Below are 19,348 nucleotides of genomic sequence, written 5' to 3'. Positions count from 1 at the left end.
TCGGTCCCTGTGACTCGCTCGTGGAGGGGGAATCACTATCGTGGTGCTCCATTTATCATCGAAAGAAAAGTATTTAGAGAGAGAGATACTCGTTAATACAAGTGGGGCAAATGACACGACGGATGTCCGCACGGACGTCCAGATTTTTTATTTTATTTTTTATTTAAAAAAAAAACTCTATATATGTTAGGGAGACTTTTAAGGAGTTTCGGACGTCTCGACCCCAGCCAGGGGCTGCCGCCCCTTGGACCCCGCTACTCGGGGGCACTGCCCCCGAACCCCCGTCTAATCATAATGAATTCAAACAAGCGTGCACTCCGCACTTCCAAACTTATATGATGTCTCATTATGACAATATTGATCAATCATGTTAATCCAATTACACTAAAATAACCAACAATATATACGGCTCGTTGAACTATGTATTTTTGTTTTAACTATGTATTTTTTTAGAAATTATGTATGTTTTTTCTAATAATTACGTAACTTTTTTTTAAATAAAGTGGTTTCATTTTCTCCGTATTTGTGTCGAAATTTTAATTCCCTAAATTGTTTAATTTGTGAATTTGTGAATTTTTTTATTGTGGGAAGTCCATCGGGATGTCCGCCACAGTGCATTGGGATGTCCGTATGACGTGGCATCCGCAGTGGGATGTCCGTATGACGTGGCAGGAGGTGTTTTTGGGATGTCCACCGGGATATCCGCACCACTGCTAATGCTCTAAGTGATACGTTTCTCTATGGCACGAATTTAAAAAGATAGTGTTTAGCAAGTTAAGTAAAGAAAGACAAAAGTATTAGAGAGATTAAAAATACTACTTCCTCCGTCCAAAAAAAAAAGAATATTTGAACGGCACTGGAATTAATGTATAATTAATAAAGTATGATGATGATAAATGTAGTTGAAATAGTGTTAGTGGATAGTGTGATCAACATTATTATTAGTGTTTTATGGTGGACCCTAATAGTATAAGTAGTAAATAAATTGATGTATATAACTAATGAGTTTGGGAGAACTTTCCATAAATGGAAATGAGATATTTTTATGAGATGGAAGAAAAAGAAAACATTTTTATTTTTATGGAATGAAGGGAGTAACTTTTATAAAAAAAAATGAAATAACTCATTTATATAGAGACGTCCAAAAAGTGCAAAATGTTTAACAACGAACATATAGAGTAAAATAAAAATGATTTTCGTAACATGCATTAATAAAGGAATTGTAAATAGCCCTGCATTTTCATATAAGCAATTGGTTATAGTATGACTTATGTTTAAAGAAAGAAATTGAAAATGTGTGATATTAAACTAGTTTGATTGTAATATACTGCTAACATTATACTATAAAAATATAAGCACTTGTTTTCTTAAAAAGATGAGAAATGTGTGGTTTTAATTTACTTAAATAATCTGGAGTATATTACTACAACACTATATTGATTATTAAATGTTATTTTTTATCAGAGTCAAATGTGTTGTTTGAATATGTTGTTTTTCATCAAAGTTAAATTGTTAGTTTGAAAATGTTGTTTGATCAAAGTTAAATGTGTTGTTTCTAGTCAAAGTTAAATATTTTATACCCAAATTTAATATCATCTTTCATCTTTTAAAAACAGAAATTCTTTTCTTCTTAGTCCGTCAGCTAAAACTAAAAACTTTCATTTTTAGGAAATTTCTTTCTCCTTAAACCCTAGCAAAAGGTTTCTTTTAATGCGCAATAAATAAAGTAAGAGAGAGAGGGGGTAAAAGGTGATGAAAGTAGGGTTAGTGGATTGTGGGTTCCACATTTAGAATAATGTGTATAGTTAGTAGTATTTGTTTAAAACTTTTCATATATTAGAATTGATCTCAATTTAATGGACAACCAAAAATGGTAAAATTACTCTATTTTTTGTGGACGAATGTAGCACTTTAATGAAATTCTATTTAAAAACATGTAAAACTGCGAATAAAGCAAATAAGAATTATGATGTAGAAAGTGATGGAATGAATGCAGAATCTAGGATCCAATACACAACAATAAGCTACTACTCAATTGATCTCCTTGCTTTAAGTGTCTCTAGAGTTGCTAAGTCGGTCACTTATCTAGATTAAACCCAATCCCGTTGTGAGAAATCTGTAGATTAGATATTGAAACTGAAGAATAATTTAAACTCCTAATATCAAACTCCCAATAGATTATTGAAGGCTCAAGACCTCACATAAAATCTTAACTCTCCCTAGTCCTATTGATTAAACAGTGAAGTATCCAAATTCGAGTTAAATTATTTCATCTTCCGATAAATCTAATAAACGCTAGACCATTAAAAAAGGTACTTTGACGATTGAATAAAAAAGACACAAAAATAATTCAAACAACTACAAAAGCAAGTAAGGAAATCAATTGGATAAATAACTTTTACTCATAGCATCTTCACCAAGAATTCTACGAAGAAATTTAGCTACTCATGTTCATGACAAAATCTATAAAAATATTCAAGGACATTGTTTAATTAAATAAGCAAACTGAAATATGGGCTTACGAAAGTAGATTGGTTCTATTAGAGGCATAGTCTTCAATCGTGGTATGAATACTCGTCAACTACCAAGGTGGAAATGTTATGTATAGAGAGGGAGAAAGATTGAATACTCTGAGATTGATGAATTTATAAATTAGGTTATAAGGTATATTGAATTAAAACAAAATATCAGTAAATTTAAAATTATGGAGTATAACCGTTGGCAAGTAAAAACAAATACTCCATCTGTCCCGCTTTAGGAGTCCCAGTTGAGTTGGATATATGTTTTAAGAAAGTATTTGGGTGTATAATAAATAAATGTTGTAGTGGATGTTGGGACTCACTTTTAATTGAGTGTGTCATAAATAAATGTTGTAGTGGATGTTGGGATCCACTTTTAACACTTTTTTACTTACTTTGTAGGCATTTTTTTATTAGTTTATCCCAACCGGGACTCCTAAAGCGGGATGTTCGAAATTGATCAACCGGGACCCCTAAAGTGGGACGAACGGAGTATAACTTAAAACACCATCTCATAGTGTAAAAGAAAACTGAAACTATTATATAAGTCTAATGAATCACTCCTCCTATCACCAATTGGTTTTAGGATGAAGCTCATCCATTTCTATCATGGTATTAAAACGGGTCACTGACTGTGAGCCAAAATTAACTAATCCAACAGTATATCTAGACTGAAACACAAATAATGACTGCCCCTGTGCTTTAAATTTGGGTTAATGGTCCAACAAATTAGAAAAAAAGTCCAACCCAACCTTGGAGGGTTTGAGAGAGAATGTTGGCAAATTAAAACAAAAATAATTTAAAACAATATTGATGCACTACTTTATTAGCACTACAACTACTTGCAAGTATGACATGACAATTATAGTATAGCTAAAGGGTAAGCACAAAGTTATCGAACTCAGGGAATACGATCACAAATTGTCTACCAAATACTAATCTTCTATCACTGTTTGGATACACGATTGAGTGGTTTGAACACAAAACAAAGCAGTGCATTAAATCAATTAAAGAAAACAGTAAAAGACTGCAGTTTGAAAGATTTGAAAAACAAATGATGATAAGGAAATTTCAGGAAGCCATTTCACAATTATAGTTTAAACAAAACATAGTTATGATATCCTAGCATAGTTCATGCTTAACTAGAGCAAGTCACACAAGTATTGCCCATGCAGCACAAAGTAGATTAAATACTAAGTTTGTCAGGCTTAGATTATTAACTTCAAACAGAACGATTAGACACCCTCACTCTCAATTAACAATATCTTTTTAGGAGGAATTAATTATAGTGTTAACTAAGTCCGTCTAACATGCAAATTCTCTGTCGATTACTTTACATGCCAAAAATTCATCATAAAATGAGCCACTCAAACATAAAGCATTATCGAACAACTTAGAATAAAGTAAACATGAACAAACGGATATAAAATAATAGGAATTGTACAAACCAACAGAGTTACTAATTAAGCGCATAGTTCGTAGAGAAATCATAGAAAACATAAAAACAATGCTCCAATTTTCTCTTGAATCCAAGCTTTAAACTCCAAGTGTGGTGGAATGATATGGAATGATGTCCAGTAACTCTCAAATTATCTCTCAAGTATAGGATGCAACAAAAGGTTGTCTTGATGATGCTTTTGAGGGTATTTATAGGCCTCAAGTCGTGCTCCTTGATATCGTATATCTTCTATCCCAACAAGGTAAGTCTTAGAGAAAAAATAGGTTAAATTCTGCTCCACCCAATCTCAGCGGGTCATGGACAAGGCACAGCGGGCTGCTGCCAACTCTCTGACTTCTCGGAACACTTTCTAGCGGGTCGCTTGCTATGGTCCAGCGGTCTACGATCGTGTCTTCTTCCAAGTGTGATTTCCGAGGCAAACCGCAGCTTCTTCGCCATTCGATGGGCTCCGGCAGCTGCTGGCTGGGGTCCAGTGCATGGGCGGACACACATGTAACTAAGGAGGGGCTTAAGCCCTTCCCCAACTAAATTTTTTTATTATTTTAGTTATAAAACATTATGATTTTGTTGGTGTTTTGTGTAAAATAAAGTGCAAAAGTCCCTATCAAAACAAAAAAATATAGGAAAATTATTGTCTCGTACAAAAGTAGAATATATACTCCCTACTATAACATTTTTCTGCCTTCGCCCCTGGTCCAGTGGACCGCTGGATGTCTTCTTTTCTCTAGACTTCTTATTTCGGTCTTTTTCTATCTTTTAAGGTTATGTTTTGCACACTTATCATAAAACACGTTAAAATATCAAAATATATAAAATATGCAATAAACAAACATGTAATGCAACTTTGATATTCAAAACAGATCAAATAATGACCTTAAAACAATACAAAAACTGAGCGTATCAAATATTCCACATCGGTAAAAAAAACTGAAACCACTATATAAATTGAATGAGACACTCTTTCTATCACCAATTAATTTAAAGATGGAATCTATGAATTTTTATGATATATCTTTAATTGGATACAGATTTGGATTCATAAATTAATGAGTTTGTTTACGAATTTGATCATGAGATGGTCTTACACGATTTTTAGTGTTCATTAAAATAACCATATCCGATATTTTCTCATTCTGATATGTGATTAATTGACTTGATTGAGAGCAAAATATTATAACTTAGTTTCATATAAATAAAATAATGAAATTGTATGTATAAAGTGCGCATTTGACGTGTAAGGATCATTTAGTATGCTTTGATCAATTAAAGTTACATTTTTTACAAAATTATACAGGCCCATGAGACGGATACTTATAAATTTAGCCCAAATAGAAGAAATCTCGGTAAAAATTATGGCCCAATAGGTTATAGTCGACTCAAAGTCAATCCATTCAACCTCAGCACCTATACACGCAACTGCTTTGAACGTATTTTATCGACTATAATACTTAAAATGGAACGCCAAGATGCCGGCGCCGGCGCTACCAAGACGGCTGCCGTGACCGCCTGCATCGGTATGGCTGTGTTCTACGTTACAATTCTCTATTCCCCAACTCTGATTCTTCGATTGCCCCCGCCTAATTCCTCTAATTCCTTCCTCAAACGACGTTTCATATGCGCTGCCGTGTCTTCAATCGTCTCAATCATCGTTTCCATCCTCATTCTCCCCGTATGACTTCCTTCTTTACTCCACTTTTTATTTATAGAGTAATTTTGCTTGGATCGACTAGTGTTCAATCTCCCCAATTGTTTTATTATAGTTTGTTCAGTTTTTCTCTTAGATTATCTATATGAATACTAGCAGTAGCAACTAACTTGCTGAAAAATTGAATTAAGGAGCTTTTATTTTCCTGGATATTTTTCGTTTTAAATGTTGCGCTTTTATATCAATTTTGACTTTGAACTTGCAGTAGTGGATTATCTATTTTTAACTAAGGCTTCAATCAGTTTTGACATTTAAAAGGAAGGAAATGTGTAGAAATGTCAATAAGTATGGCGCTCTTGTCTTTTACAACAGGAAGCTAATTAGTTATGAGTCAATGATATCGCCTTTATTTCTTCCAGTCCCTGTTTTGCCTACTTTATGAATACATCTCTCAATGGCAACTCTCTTTTGAATGTTGTATTTTAGGTGGATCCACATTGTGATCAGTAATAAATTTCAATTCAGCAAGTTTTCATGTTTATTAGTGATGTTATTTGATTTATACATGGTACGGATTACTCATAAGTGTTTCCGTCTCATTCTTGATTTAATACTCATATATGTGTTTCATGTTCTTTTCTTGGTTTGAGATATGGATAGTTAACATGTTCATCACTTTTGCTCTACTAATTCTCAGTAATAATTTTTGCGTATGCTATAGTTTATTTGTAAAGCTTGATATGGAATATAAGTGAAAGTCACTAATAATTCCTTTTCATTAGTTGATCATAGATTCATGATGTAGTTTATGAACCATCAACTTCTTAGGCCCTTGTTGGTATGATGGAATGGATTGTGATTCCTACTTCCATTCTATTCATTTTCTTGGTACGATGGATTGACGTAAGGAATGTACTGAAAATGCAAAGAAATTGTCATTTCATCCCTATCTTCGTTCCATTCCTACCTTCATTCCTTTCCACCCTCATTTCATTCCACCATACCAAGAAGAGCTTTAGTTATTCATGGATTATCCATTCCTAACCACTAGAGAATTTTCTCAAATTATCTGTTTCTTATTTATGTATCTTATACCTATTATTTTCTGCTCCCAGATAACAAGATGGGATGCATCAAGTCTGCTTGGTGTTTATGGCATCAGAATGGATACCATTGTGAGCATGAGAAAATGTTATTCTGAAATTGCACAGGCCATTGCATTTGAATATAGCATTATTGTCTTGTTACATTTGATTTTGCAGATTGAAAAGGGTGACTGATTGCTCAATGCAATTTTCTGTATTAACAGTGGCAAGCTCTGCTCTGCCCGCTTTTGCTGACTGCCTTCATGTACTCTGGTTCCTTTGCCTTGAAGTTTTTATCTATGCTTCAAACTAGCAGAGAATATTTTGAGAGTGGTGGAGATCTTTCAGTTGCATGTATTAAGAGCATTTTCTTGAGGATGATTGATTGGGTAGTTTCAACAGCTTCCTGCATGTCATCATGGCGTAACTATTTTGTGGTTAGTGTTCTTGGTTACCTTATTTCTATGTCCTAACTGCATTCAATGCAACTTTTTTTTTGTTATGGCGGATTATATGATTGATTTCTCTTGAATCTTGAGATATTTATACTAGTCCTGGGAGGCAATCAGTGCATGTTACATCTTAACTTTTGATCCTTAAATGAGGTTTTAGGGGAGAGATGAAATTACAAAAACAAAGGGATTGTACGCCAACTCGAGTCTGGAAGTTTTCATAATTTTAGGATTGGTAATTATTAGGTAGGCAGAAATGTGTTCGATGCCCTGCACTCATTTGATATTGTCAATTTTCATCAACCATTCCACTTCTCTGTTTAGTAGTGGGTGGTTTAGCAAACATATAAACGTATTGAACCAAAGTCTCTTGCCTATACATCTGGACTCCCATGTTTTAGTTGTCACATATTACAGATAATTGCAGCCTGTCTTTTATGATTCTTGTTTGTAAAGATTTTACTTTTCAAATTTTCTTTGATCAGTCTCGTTTTTTGAGCAGGCTCCACTTACAGAAGAGTTGGTATTCAGAGCTTGTATGATCCCTTTGCTTCTGTGTGGAGGATTCAGTACTTACACTGTTATATTTTTCTGTCCAGTATTTTTCAGTTTAGGTAACTAGAATATAAAATACCACATATTTTTTCAGTTGTTGCAACAGAAGCCTAATACTATATGTGTTATCATTATAAACAAATGAATGACTTCACCGTGAGTGGGCATGCTGTTTAATTTAGCTTAAATTTGTTTTCGTTTTTGCCTCTTTCCCTTTCTTAGTTTCAGGCCCCTCCACTAAAAACATTTGCTATAGACATGGCTAGATTTAAATATTGCTATCTCTAGCTGAAGATTAATCAGATAGATTGTCTTATTTGTTTTATTGCAGCTCATCTGAACCACTTATTGGAGTTTTATTTCCAAAGGAACTACAGCTTGCTCAAAGCCTGTCAAGTTGTAGGTAATGTTTGCTTCCTCTTTCACCTGATGGTATAGTGTGTGATCATGGGGAATTTATAGTCATGTTCTAATTCATTTAAGTAGTTAGCTAGATGCTACATCAGCTTCTTTAAATTTGTTTTTCTTATCATTAAGTAAATTTTCAATGCTGAGCTTGAGTCATTCTTCAAGTTGAACTATATGGCTCTTAGTGATATAATCCTTTATAATCTATAGCGTATATGACTTGTTTTCAGGTTTCCAGTTGGTATACACTGTCATTTTTGGGGCATATGCGTCATTTCTTCTCATTCGTACCGGTGGGTGAATTCTTCATGCACATGCTTCACTAGATTTTTATTTCATTTTTTGATATAGTACAATCTGTTGATGCTTTTGAACACTGTTAATTTCAGGGCATTTAACTGCTCCATTAGTTGCTCATATGTTTTGCAACTTCATGGGCTTACCTGTGATACTTTCTGGGAGATCTGGTAAACTAATCTCTCCTCCATTTTTGATTAATCATATATTAAATCTCCCCCTCTCAATCAGGAAAAGGAATCACTAAATTTCATATCTATTACTATAAAAAAGGAATTTTTTTGTGGGGATCTGATGCCTCAGATTTTTGCTTCTTGAACTTGTGTGCTTTACACTTCAAATTGTTACCTTACACGGTTACACCTACGTGTATGATTCTGGAGACTTTTACCCCTCATTGAACTGCTGGTGTTATAAGTAGAAAGATTCTGACTAATTGGGCAAACATAACATATGGATATACGGAGTTGTAGGTGGAATGGACCTCTTAGCCCTGAGTCGCTCTTCATTGCTGTTATTCTAGTGATGTTTCTTTAACAGATTAAAACAAAAATTAAGGTGTGTAAAGATGTAGAGTAATTGTGTGAAATATTCATGAAAGACATTTTAAGAGAGGTTTAAGGGGGAGTCACAATTTCTGCGACTTGCGCTATTTCCGTGCTACTTTTAACCTTGGTCGAGTTTATTCTTTCCCCGTATATTTTGTCCTTACTTATTTTTCATGGTGAATTTCCTTTAATTGGTGGTTTTCAGGAATGGTGAGTCTGGTATTTGTACTCGGGGTGGTGAGTTTCAGCAAGATGCTTTTCCCTTTGACGAACCCGCATTTGTACAACGACGAAGCACGCAGTTGCAGCTGCTGGCATAGATACTGCAGTTGGAGCTAACCCAGTTTTGCAACAAGCTGCAGTTGGTGTTGTTCCAAAGATTATCCAAGTTTGGTTGTAATCTACTCATTTATTAATATGAATGGTGTATTTATATTTCTGAATGTAATACTAGTATTAAATTGATACTCCTACACTGAGAGATTTTTTGAGGATATTTTGAGTAAATTAATGAGAAATTTAGTCAAGAAGAAATGACGGCTGTACCATCCTTGCAGGGGTCGAATGATCAAAAACATATGATGACTTATGCAAAAATTTAAATGCAAATGATTCACTTTCTGATCATATTTCAATTTTCCAATTAGTAGGTAGGCAGCCATCATATTACTCATCTTCCAGAAAAATGCATCAAGTAGTTATTATTGTACTTGGAATAAGATAACGTTATAGCATCTCCAACAAGGAAAGGTAAATAAAAGACGTATATCATCTATATACCTTCACAGTGAAATATACTCCCTCCGTCCCGCACTACTCGCACTTATTTCCTTTTTGGACGTCCCAAGTTACTTGCACTCTTTCCATTTTTAGTAAAAATTTTCACCTACAACCGTCATTTTTTACTTTCCTATACACTCATTCCTTAATCTCCGTGCCGAAAAGGAAAGGGGCGAGTAGCCCGGGACGGAGGGAGTACATTTTTAAAAAGTAATATATTCCAAAGGAAAAATGTATATAGAAAGGTATATGAATTTTTAAAAATAAAATAATAGTACAAAATGCATTAAAAAATATAAAGTGGGATACCTTCTCCCTTGGTGAATGGTTTTTCATGAAAAGAAGGTAAATATGGTAGTTATAAATTTTACATGTCCATTGATGGAGAGGTAAAGATACCTCTTAAAAATGGAAAAAGATATAACACATTCTCAAACTCTCCATTTGAAGAATGATTTTTCATGAAAAAGGGATAAATATGATAGTTATATAATTTTACCTCTCTATTTACCTCTCTCCTTGGAGATGCTATTATTCCGGAGGGAGGGTAAAGTACTGAAGATCCCATTCCCCCGCCTACATTATTAATTAATGCTTTTAAATGTGAAATGTTACTAGATCGAATTGCCAAATTTTATTTTCTTTGTAATTCCTAGGAAATCCATAATTTGATTTAGATAGACCCAATTCCTCTTCATTGTAGTTTTGTAGGATTTTCTTAGATAGAAATGATGTCTCAAGATACGTATTCATGACCAAAGATTTGCTGAGGATGCACAATCAAATAGTATAACAAAAAAATGGGGATAAAAAAGAGTAATAGTAATAATAGTGGTATATTAAATTAAGGCATCAGAGAATCCAATATATAATCTCTGGGCAAGATGGAAATTTTCTAAATGAAAATGCATTCATTCAATGACTCGTTGAAATTTGCGTTAACATTTCAGTCACCATACCCTACCTATAATCTATTTTTGTTTTCGCTATTCCAACCCATGCCACAAATTCATCACTATTTCAAAACAAATACTACTGCCAAGTATCCATAAATATATGATGTCTGAATCTTCAAATGTGCTCTTGCATGTACTACTAGACGTGTCATTATAAATTTAAGGCCCTAAAATTATACTCTCTTTGTCCCACTTTGACCCAACACAGATTTTAACAAATGTATTGACAAGTGAGTTGAAAAAGTTAATGAAATATGAATCTTACTTTTATATATTAATTTTAAAATAAAATGTGAGTAGGAATGAATTAGTGGAATATGAGGTTCACTATAAAAAAATGGTTAAAAATGAAATAGGACAAATTTTGTGGAACAGATAGAATTAAAAAAATGAGACAAACTTTTATGGACGAAGGTAGTAGTTGATTAAACAATAACAAACTATTCCATTTCCTAAATTTAGAGGATAGAAAAAATCATTTGTAATATGTTAAACAAAATACTTTTTCTACATTGCTCAACAAATATTTTTTATTTCCTCCATTCTAAATAAAATGGTCACATTTTCTATTTAATTATCTCAATTAAGATGTTCTCTGTTTTTTAGAATAAAATTTGTTTCTTTTCACTCCATATTTAAAATAAAAGCACTTAGCTATCTTTATCTTTCTGTTTTAATACACTTAACAATCATATTTAAAATATACATTCAATACACTTAACAATCATATTTAAAATATGCATTCAAGAAAGTGATATTTTAAATGGAATGTAGAGAGGAACTGATAATACAAATCATGCAATTTTGAGTGTCTAGGAAGGAGCATTTGTAACATGTTAAAAAATTGTACTATTTAGAATTAGTCTAATTTTGATAGACGACCTAATTTGGTAAAATTTATTTACTTTTTGTGGACGGAGGGATTAATATTTAACAATTACTCCGTATCTAGTATTTATCCGTGGAAAGTGTACAATTTTCTTTTTAAAATAACATTCTTTATAATTTATCCTTTAAAATATTCTTTATTGCAAAAAGAACTACTCATAAGGCCATCCACAACGCTGTCTCTATACCGTCTCTTAAACCGTCTCTTAACTACTATTTGAGCACTATTTGAGGGCCCCACTGTCCTTTTTTCCTCCATCTCTTAACTAAGAGACGGAGGCTGCAACGCTCCGTCTCTTAACCGTCTCTATACCGTCTCTTAATTACTATTCATTCAATTTAATTTATAATTTTTTTTAAAACCCAATTCAATTTAAACAAACACACTTTATTAAAATTAAAACAATATTACAACTTAACATTAAAAAAGCGAAGACATAATTAAAATTCTAAAAAAATAAAAATGACATAATTTAATATTCTCCGCCAAAGTTTTCCCAAATGTGCTCAATTAGATCCTCTTGGAGTTGGGTGTGGGCGCTAGAGTCGCGTGTCCTTGCCCGAATAGCCAACCGTTCTTGTATAGATGGATGCGCTCCACTTCGCGGCGGACTACTTGCAGTTGAGCTTCCGGGGGATTCGGGGTCGAACCAATTTCCGGCATCGGGTCCTTCGTCTCGGACAATCATGTTGTGCAAGATTATGCACGTATACATGATGTCGACCATGCTCTCCATGAACCACGAACGAGCCGGGGCTTTGATGATGTTGAAGCGCGCTTGGAGAACCCCGAACGCCCTCTCCACATCCTTGCGCGGTATAGATGTGTGTTTGTGTTTGAAATGAGTATGGAATAGAATTATTTATAGAGTAAAAAAATTAAAAATTTAAAAAATGAAAATAAATATTTAACGGTAATATTACCGTTTGAAAAAAAAAAAATTTTTTATTAAAAAATGAAAATAAATATTTAACGGTCGAGGTTGAGGGGGAGTCGGAAGGCCAAGTTGTGCTGCCATATGCACAATTCCGTTCCACCAGGCCGCGTATTGGGAGTGCGAGAAGCGGGAAGTGTCCGCCATTGTGGCGGTCATGTACGCCACCATAAGTGTGTCCGAGCCTCCTCGCGAGCCCGATCCTGAGGCCGGCTGGCTTGATTCGCCTCGGCCCTTCCTTGCTCTAGCCGCTTTCGCCGCCTTCGTCCCTTGCGGCCGACGGCGCGTACTCGCGGATCCTCCTGCATCGCCGACCGTACCCGCAAACTCCTGGGATTCAGCATCATGTTGGCTGATGCCTTCAGCAGTGTCACCACCAGACGCACCAGCACTAGACGAGTATTGGCCACTCGCCGTATGCTTCGTGCGCTTCGAGTTTGAGCCCGAGCTGGAGCGGAAACCGCCGGCCCATCGTTCCTCGTCCTTGACGGCGCGCCAAACATCAACAAATCTGAATTGATGTCCCTCGTCCTGGTAGTAGGCGCGCAAAGCGGACGTCAAAATGTCGGTGGCCGTGGCGCCGCTTTGGTAGCGCGCCTCTTCCGCCGAGTAGATGCCGCAGAATTTTTTGACCTGTCGGTCGACTCGGTCAAAGTGACAGCGGATCATTTTAACTGTGCGCTTGCGGGAGCGGTTCGGCTTTATTTGGTGGTAGACCTCGACAACCTTTTCCCAGAAACACTTCCGGGTTTGTTGATTCCCGACGATGGGATCGTACGAGACCGTGATCCAGGCGTTGTACACCGCCATCGTTTCGAGGTTGTTGTACGGATGTCGGCCAAGATCCTCTTCCTCTTCTTCCTCCTCGTCCTCGCCCGTCTGGGGTTGTACACTGCCTCGGCCACCTCCACCGCCTCGGCCACCTCCACCGCCTCGGCCTACTCCCGGCGTGGGATCAACTGGAAAATCCTCCCGGATCTGGGATAATCCCTGCGAAAACCGCGGGACGTTGGGACGAACATATGCATCAAGGTCAAAATTGGGTGGTTGGTACCCCCCCGGCGTCGCCGAACCCTGGGTCCCCGGCGTTGACGAACCTCCACCGCCCAATGTGTTGATCATGTTCTCCCAATCGCCGAATGAGTTGAGATCCCACCCGCCGGAGCCGGAGCCGCCATAGTTGCCCTCGCCGTCGCCGGACATCTTGAGTTGGGTTATGAAAATTTCAGCGAAAATTTGAGAGAAAATTTAGATGATATGAAGAATAGATGTGTAGTTGTGTGTAAATGAGGATGGGTTTAGGAGTATTTATAGAGTAAAAAATTTAATAAAAAACAAAAAAAATATAAAAAAAAAAAAACAAAAAAACGGTAATAATACCGTTACAAAATTTTTTTTTTTTATTTAAATTCGATTTTTTTTAAAAAAAAAATATTTATTGCGTCAGCACGTGACGACGCCCACTCGCGGGCCGGCGAGTGGGCGTCACGCACGACGCCGGGCTGCGCCACGTCGCCGAGGCGCGTGGCGAGCCAGCTCGTCTCCTGGCTCGGCGAGACGAGTCGCGCGACGAGACGCGCGACGAGACGGGACGAGATGGAGGCTGCAACGCGTCTCGCCGGGGTCTCGTCTCGCTGAGACGAGACGCGAGACGCCGGCGAGTCCCGTTGTGGATGGTCTAATCCATCATCTTAGCCAATTGTAATGGAACAGGAGTTACTTCTTTAACCATATATTCACCAATCAATTTAATCATAAGTTTTATTCTTAATGTTAAAACTTTTTTATTGAAGTGTGTAATTTGATTATAATTAGATATGATATGTTGTCTGTTTGGTTTGATGGTCAACCTGTAGGCAAGGAAATGACGTGATTCGTGACACGATCGTAATGAAAACCATAACATTGACTTTGTTTGTGCAATCAGATTTGATGACGTTTTAACTTATTACTTAGATCCTCCCATCATAGAATCTTTTTTTTTAATAATTCTTGCTCTCAAAGCAAATCTTTGAGAGCAAAGTCAAGTGATTTTAAATTTATGATTTTGAAATTTATTTTAAATTTATGATTTTGCTTATGATTCATGATCACGTGTAAAACACTGAAAATGATATTTTTACTACCCAAGTGAATTTCACTAATAAAATTAAACACAAAGTCAAATTTAATGTGAGATCTAGTATATTTAACTTTGAATTTAATTGTTTTGCACAAGTAAAATGACCACGTTTTAAATGTTCAAAACGATATTCTTACTATCCACGTGAAATCACTAGTAAGATAAGACACGTGTTCAAATTCCATAACCATCAAATTGTAAGATGACATTCGAATGCTAAATTTTATGATTTTGATTTTGTTTCATTATCACATGCTAAATATTGAAAATCAGTATTATTACTGCACATGTGAAACTCACTAATAAAACCAAAAAGAATGTCAAAATTCACGACTGAAGAATGGAAATAGGAATTCCGAGCGAGCTATAAATTTTGTTGTTCTGCGTTTGTGTTATGACCACTTGTTATCAAACGGTATTTAAAATAAGACATGGTCAAATTCCATAACCATAAATTGAGATTGAGAACATTCGACTGCTAAATGTTATGATTTGATTTTGTTTCATTATCGCGTGCTACATATTGAAAACGATATTATTACAACACACGTGACATTAGAGAAAATGGGATCCGTGGGGGAGTCTACGACAAGAATAACGAAAATGTACTCATTTTGTTATTTCTTCCATATATGGGAAAAACGCCACCCTCGTTGGCGTGTTATTAAGTAAAAATGCCAGCACGGTTGGCGTTTTACAATTTCACCTAATTTGATACAAATACAGTTTAAAGTGTAACACGCCCACTTGGTTGGCGTGTTTAAATAAAAAACGTCATCTGTGTTGGCGTGTTTAGCAAATTTTGGATAAAATAAATCATAAAATATAAATACATACTCGTCTATCCCGTTGGCGATTTATAATTAGAAACGCCGACAAGATTGGCGTGTTTAAAGAAGAGACGCCAACGACGGTGGCGTGTTTTGATTAAAAATGCCAACACGGCTGACGTGTTTAGAAAGAATCATATATCAGCCTCTCCTCCCCCAAATCGCGAAACTTACACCACACGCATCACGATTTTATCCAAGCAACGCTCTCTTCGTCGCGATTTCACCCTCTTCTCTATGATTTCGCCCTCCCTCCATCAATCGGTGCTATTCTTCCCCATTTTCTTATACTTTTCGGTTAGTATGCTTATCTTTTGCATTATTAGAGTAATTGTTTGATAGTTATTTAGGGTTTGTAATGTGTTGTAAATTGAGTTGAAATATTGTGTTGCATTATTATTTAGTATATTGGCTTGTTTGAATGACATTATTGTTGATTAATAGTTGAGATATTGGTGTTTAGTTAGGGTATAAATTTGATTAAAAACCTAAACCTTAGTGTTGTTCTAGCTTAAAAATTGGGCAACTTGATTTGGTTTATGTGGGTTTTAAAGTGGTGTTGCATTATTTGGGTTTAAGTGTTACATTATTTGATATTGGGTTCAATAATGGCAAATTATTGAAATTGTTTAGGTTGATGTATATTGTTTAGTTTGAATTGTTAATGTTGTGTAGGTGAATTGTGTTATAATTTTGTGTAATGTTGTGTAGGTGAATTTGTGTAATGTTGTGTAGGTGAATCTGTGCATTTTTGTATTGTGCATTATTTGATATTGGTGTTCCATTTTGTGATATTGGCTTAAATAGTATCCAATTATTGAAATTGTTTAGGTTTGTGTATTGTTTAATTTGAATTATGAATGTTGTGTAGGTGAACTATGGCATCATCTTCAAGTTCTCGTCGAAGACTCTTATGTGGTCCTGAGGACCCTTCCGTCTTGTATCTTCAGAGACAACACGTCTCTAATAATATATGGGCGGGAGTTGAAACAGAAGATGTCCGCTGCAGAAGATATGAACGAATAATTTGGGATGTTCCCATACATCCCCGTGTATTGGAAGTAGTAGACGAGATGGGATTCGGCGGCGTATTGAGGTGTGGTCAACCGAAGGACATTAACCACCATCTTATTACCGCGTTGATTGAACGCTGGAGGCCAGAGACTCACACGTTTCACTTTCCAGTCGGTGAAGCGACAGTGACTTTGGAAGACGTGGAGGTCTTATGGGGCCTCAAACTTGACGGGGATACTGTGACGGGTTATATCCCTACTAAAGATGTCAGCTATTGGATGCAACTGTCTTTGGATTATCTTGGATTTGTACCAGATACAGTTAAGCTGAAAGAAATGGTTTGGAAGCAGATAAGCTTATCAAATCAACTGAGGATTGAGTTGAGTGATGAACACGACCAGTACATATATGTTCAACGTGCTCGTGTTTATTGTCTGTTGTTACATGGTGGTTTGATGATCCCGAATGCATCCGGAAATAAAATTTCATTCTTCTACTTGCAATTTTTCATGGATGTAGAACGATATGCTAGCTATAGCTGGGGTGGTGCGACTCTTGCTTGCTTGTACCACAATTTATGTGAAGCTGCTCTTGCTAGGAGGAGCGATGTCGGGGGAGCGTGTACTTTATTATAGATGTGGGCTTGAGAGAGAATCCCAAATATAAGACCGAAGATGCTAAATCCCGTGCATATAGACTACGCACCATGTGCAGTAGCGTAAGTTGTTCACTAATTAATTTTTTAAGCATAATTTTTATTAATTTTCGTGTTATTCGCTCATAATTTAATTTTTTTAGATGGAGTGGTCCGGCGTCATATGTAAAAGCACCCGGGCATTGCATTGAAAATTTCAGAGATCAGTTCTCCAGAATGCACGCCAACCAAGTAAGTTATGTAACATAATTTGTTTTTGTTTGCTGTTTTGACTGAATTTGTTTTAACTAAATTTGTTTCATATGTAGTTTATTTGGAGGCCTTATGTCATGCGAAACTTGCCGGACATTTGTGTTGACGGGCATCCTATATGGACGTCGATCACAACCCTTATTTGCTAGAATATGGTTGAGCCACACTTGCCACAACGAGTGTAGCGACAATTTGGGATTGTCCAACCGTATATCCCGCTTGTCAACCGGTTCCACGGTTCTGATTTTGTGAAACAGGATCGTCGTGGCAAATCTGGCCGAAATTGGGTTGAGTACCACGCCAATCATATACAGGATTGGGACAATATGCACAACGTGGTGTGGACTGATCTAGAGTACTCAAATGAGCCTATTGCAACTGATGAATATATGGATTGGTTTTGCCGGATAACTGTGGTGTACTTAACTAAACCTGGCGTGCATACTCAAGAGGGCTTCCATGAAACAGCATCCTCTCATAGCTACACGGTAAATTGAAACAATTATTAATTATTTAAATTCATATGATGAAATGTAATTAACTTTGAAAATTGTAGGTGGAGACGCTTCAAAAAATACGCCACTTTCTAAGTGGGCAAGACATGACAGGACGACCGGATTTGTTCACAATTTCGAGGATGGTTGAAGATGGTCTACAGATATCTGGGGAGGCTGAGATGATGGACTACCGTCCTTCCCAGCGCTCTGAGCTGGACATTGACATGCCCGTGAGGCAAAAATGGAAACGACGTGGAAAGAAGAAACTCTTGGTGGATAGTCGTCATCTTCAAGAATGGATGCTCATTTGGTAGATGATTCCGATGAAGATTTTATGCCTCCACCTCAACCTAGATCTGCAGTTCGAGGTCGTCATTCTGTCAGCCACACTAGTGGTACAGGTGAAGATATTGGTCTCAGTGATGTCCACCATTCTCCACTCGGTCTTCCGTGCGAGATGACTTTTTTGGGGTGGATTTAGAGAATGTCATTGTTCAAGATACTCATCCCTCTAGACTCCCCACTTCCAGAATCGGGAAGGGAATCCGTGGCCTGTTTATGCGGAAAATGCGAGACGATTGAACTAAACAACAACTATTTTTGTTTGATTATTGAGTTGAACATTGTAATGTTTATATTTGATAATTTTACAACTCCTCTTTCTATTCGTATTTATATTTTTGAAGTGGGAATGATTGCAATATTCTGTTTTGAGCATTGTAATAAGCAGGATCAGGTAGAAACGGTTGGTTGAAATTGGAAGGTAAACATTGTGACATCCCTAATCTGAAACATGCATTATTTTGCATATTATCATATTATATTGTCATTGCATATTAAATTGTCATTTTTACTACATAGATATTAAGTGTGTCATAGAGAATATATTTATTATTATGACGACTCAATATAGTCGAATATATGGATAGTTTTGATTTACGGGAATTGTTAAAAGGGATGGGTATATACTATATAATTGAATTAGTGTATATATGCCATAATTATTTAAATTTGTGTGCATATGTACTAGCGTGGATGAGTGCATGGTATTATGGAGTATTTCGTGTATTAATATATATATATATATATATATATATATATATATATTTTTATATATTTATATATATATATATATATATATATATATATATTTATATATTTATATATATATATATATATATATATATATATATATATATATATATATATATATATATATATATATATACACGTTCTTATATATAGGAACAAAATTGAGTATGACTAATCTTCTAATTACTAACTCTATTTATATATTTGTATTTTGACTATTGAATGATTTTTTGTAAACTTATCTTCAGTTCACAATTAGATATGTTGTAGGTGACACGTAGCACCTTGAGTACTTAGGACTGCCACTTGGAGTAATAACATTCCAATTTGTTTGTTTTAGTCGGCTAGTGCAACGTAAA

The 19,348-nt window shown here is 35.8% G+C and overlaps 1 protein-coding gene across 2 annotated transcripts; it reads left to right on the top strand.

Moving 5' to 3' along the window:
• Nucleotides 1–5,375: 5,375 nt before the first annotated feature.
• On the top strand, nucleotides 5,376–9,502 carry LOC121795519 (CAAX prenyl protease 2-like). 2 transcript variants are annotated; one of them, XM_042194059.1, is made up of 8 exons: nucleotides 5,376–5,647; nucleotides 6,739–6,798; nucleotides 6,933–7,145; nucleotides 7,663–7,774; nucleotides 8,047–8,118; nucleotides 8,354–8,416; nucleotides 8,513–8,590; nucleotides 9,174–9,502. In XM_042194059.1, exons 1-8 carry the CDS (start codon nucleotides 5,432–5,434, stop codon nucleotides 9,305–9,307), a joined length of 948 nt encoding a protein of 315 aa, XP_042049993.1. In that variant the 5' UTR covers nucleotides 5,376–5,431; the 3' UTR covers nucleotides 9,308–9,502. The 2 variants fall into 2 exon arrangements, with proteins under 2 accessions (XP_042049993.1, XP_042049994.1); XM_042194060.1 differs by lacking the exon at nucleotides 6,739–6,798 and having other exon boundaries at nucleotides 5,390–5,647.
• The last annotated feature ends 9,846 nt before the right edge of the window (nucleotides 9,503–19,348 follow it).

The sequence above is a fragment of the Salvia splendens genome, chromosome 3, assembly GCF_004379255.2.
Source record: "Salvia splendens isolate huo1 chromosome 3, SspV2, whole genome shotgun sequence".
In the NCBI taxonomy this organism is placed as follows: Eukaryota; Viridiplantae; Streptophyta; class Magnoliopsida; order Lamiales; family Lamiaceae; genus Salvia; species Salvia splendens.
Note: the sequence above shows the minus strand (reverse complement) of the source record. Positions and strands in the feature narration are given on the sequence as shown.

Excerpts from the sequence above, each read along its gene's own strand:
- LOC121795519 (XM_042194059.1), top strand. The coding sequence starts at position 5,432 with ATGGAACGCCAAGATGCCGGCGCCGGCGCTACCAAGACGGCTGCCGTG. Across the intron at positions 5,648-6,738 it reads TTTCCATCCTCATTCTCCCC|ATAACAAGATGGGATGCATC; the intron begins GTATGACTTCCT and ends TTCTGCTCCCAG. Across the intron at positions 8,119-8,353 it reads CAAAGCCTGTCAAGTTGTAG|GTTTCCAGTTGGTATACACT; the intron begins GTAATGTTTGCT and ends ACTTGTTTTCAG.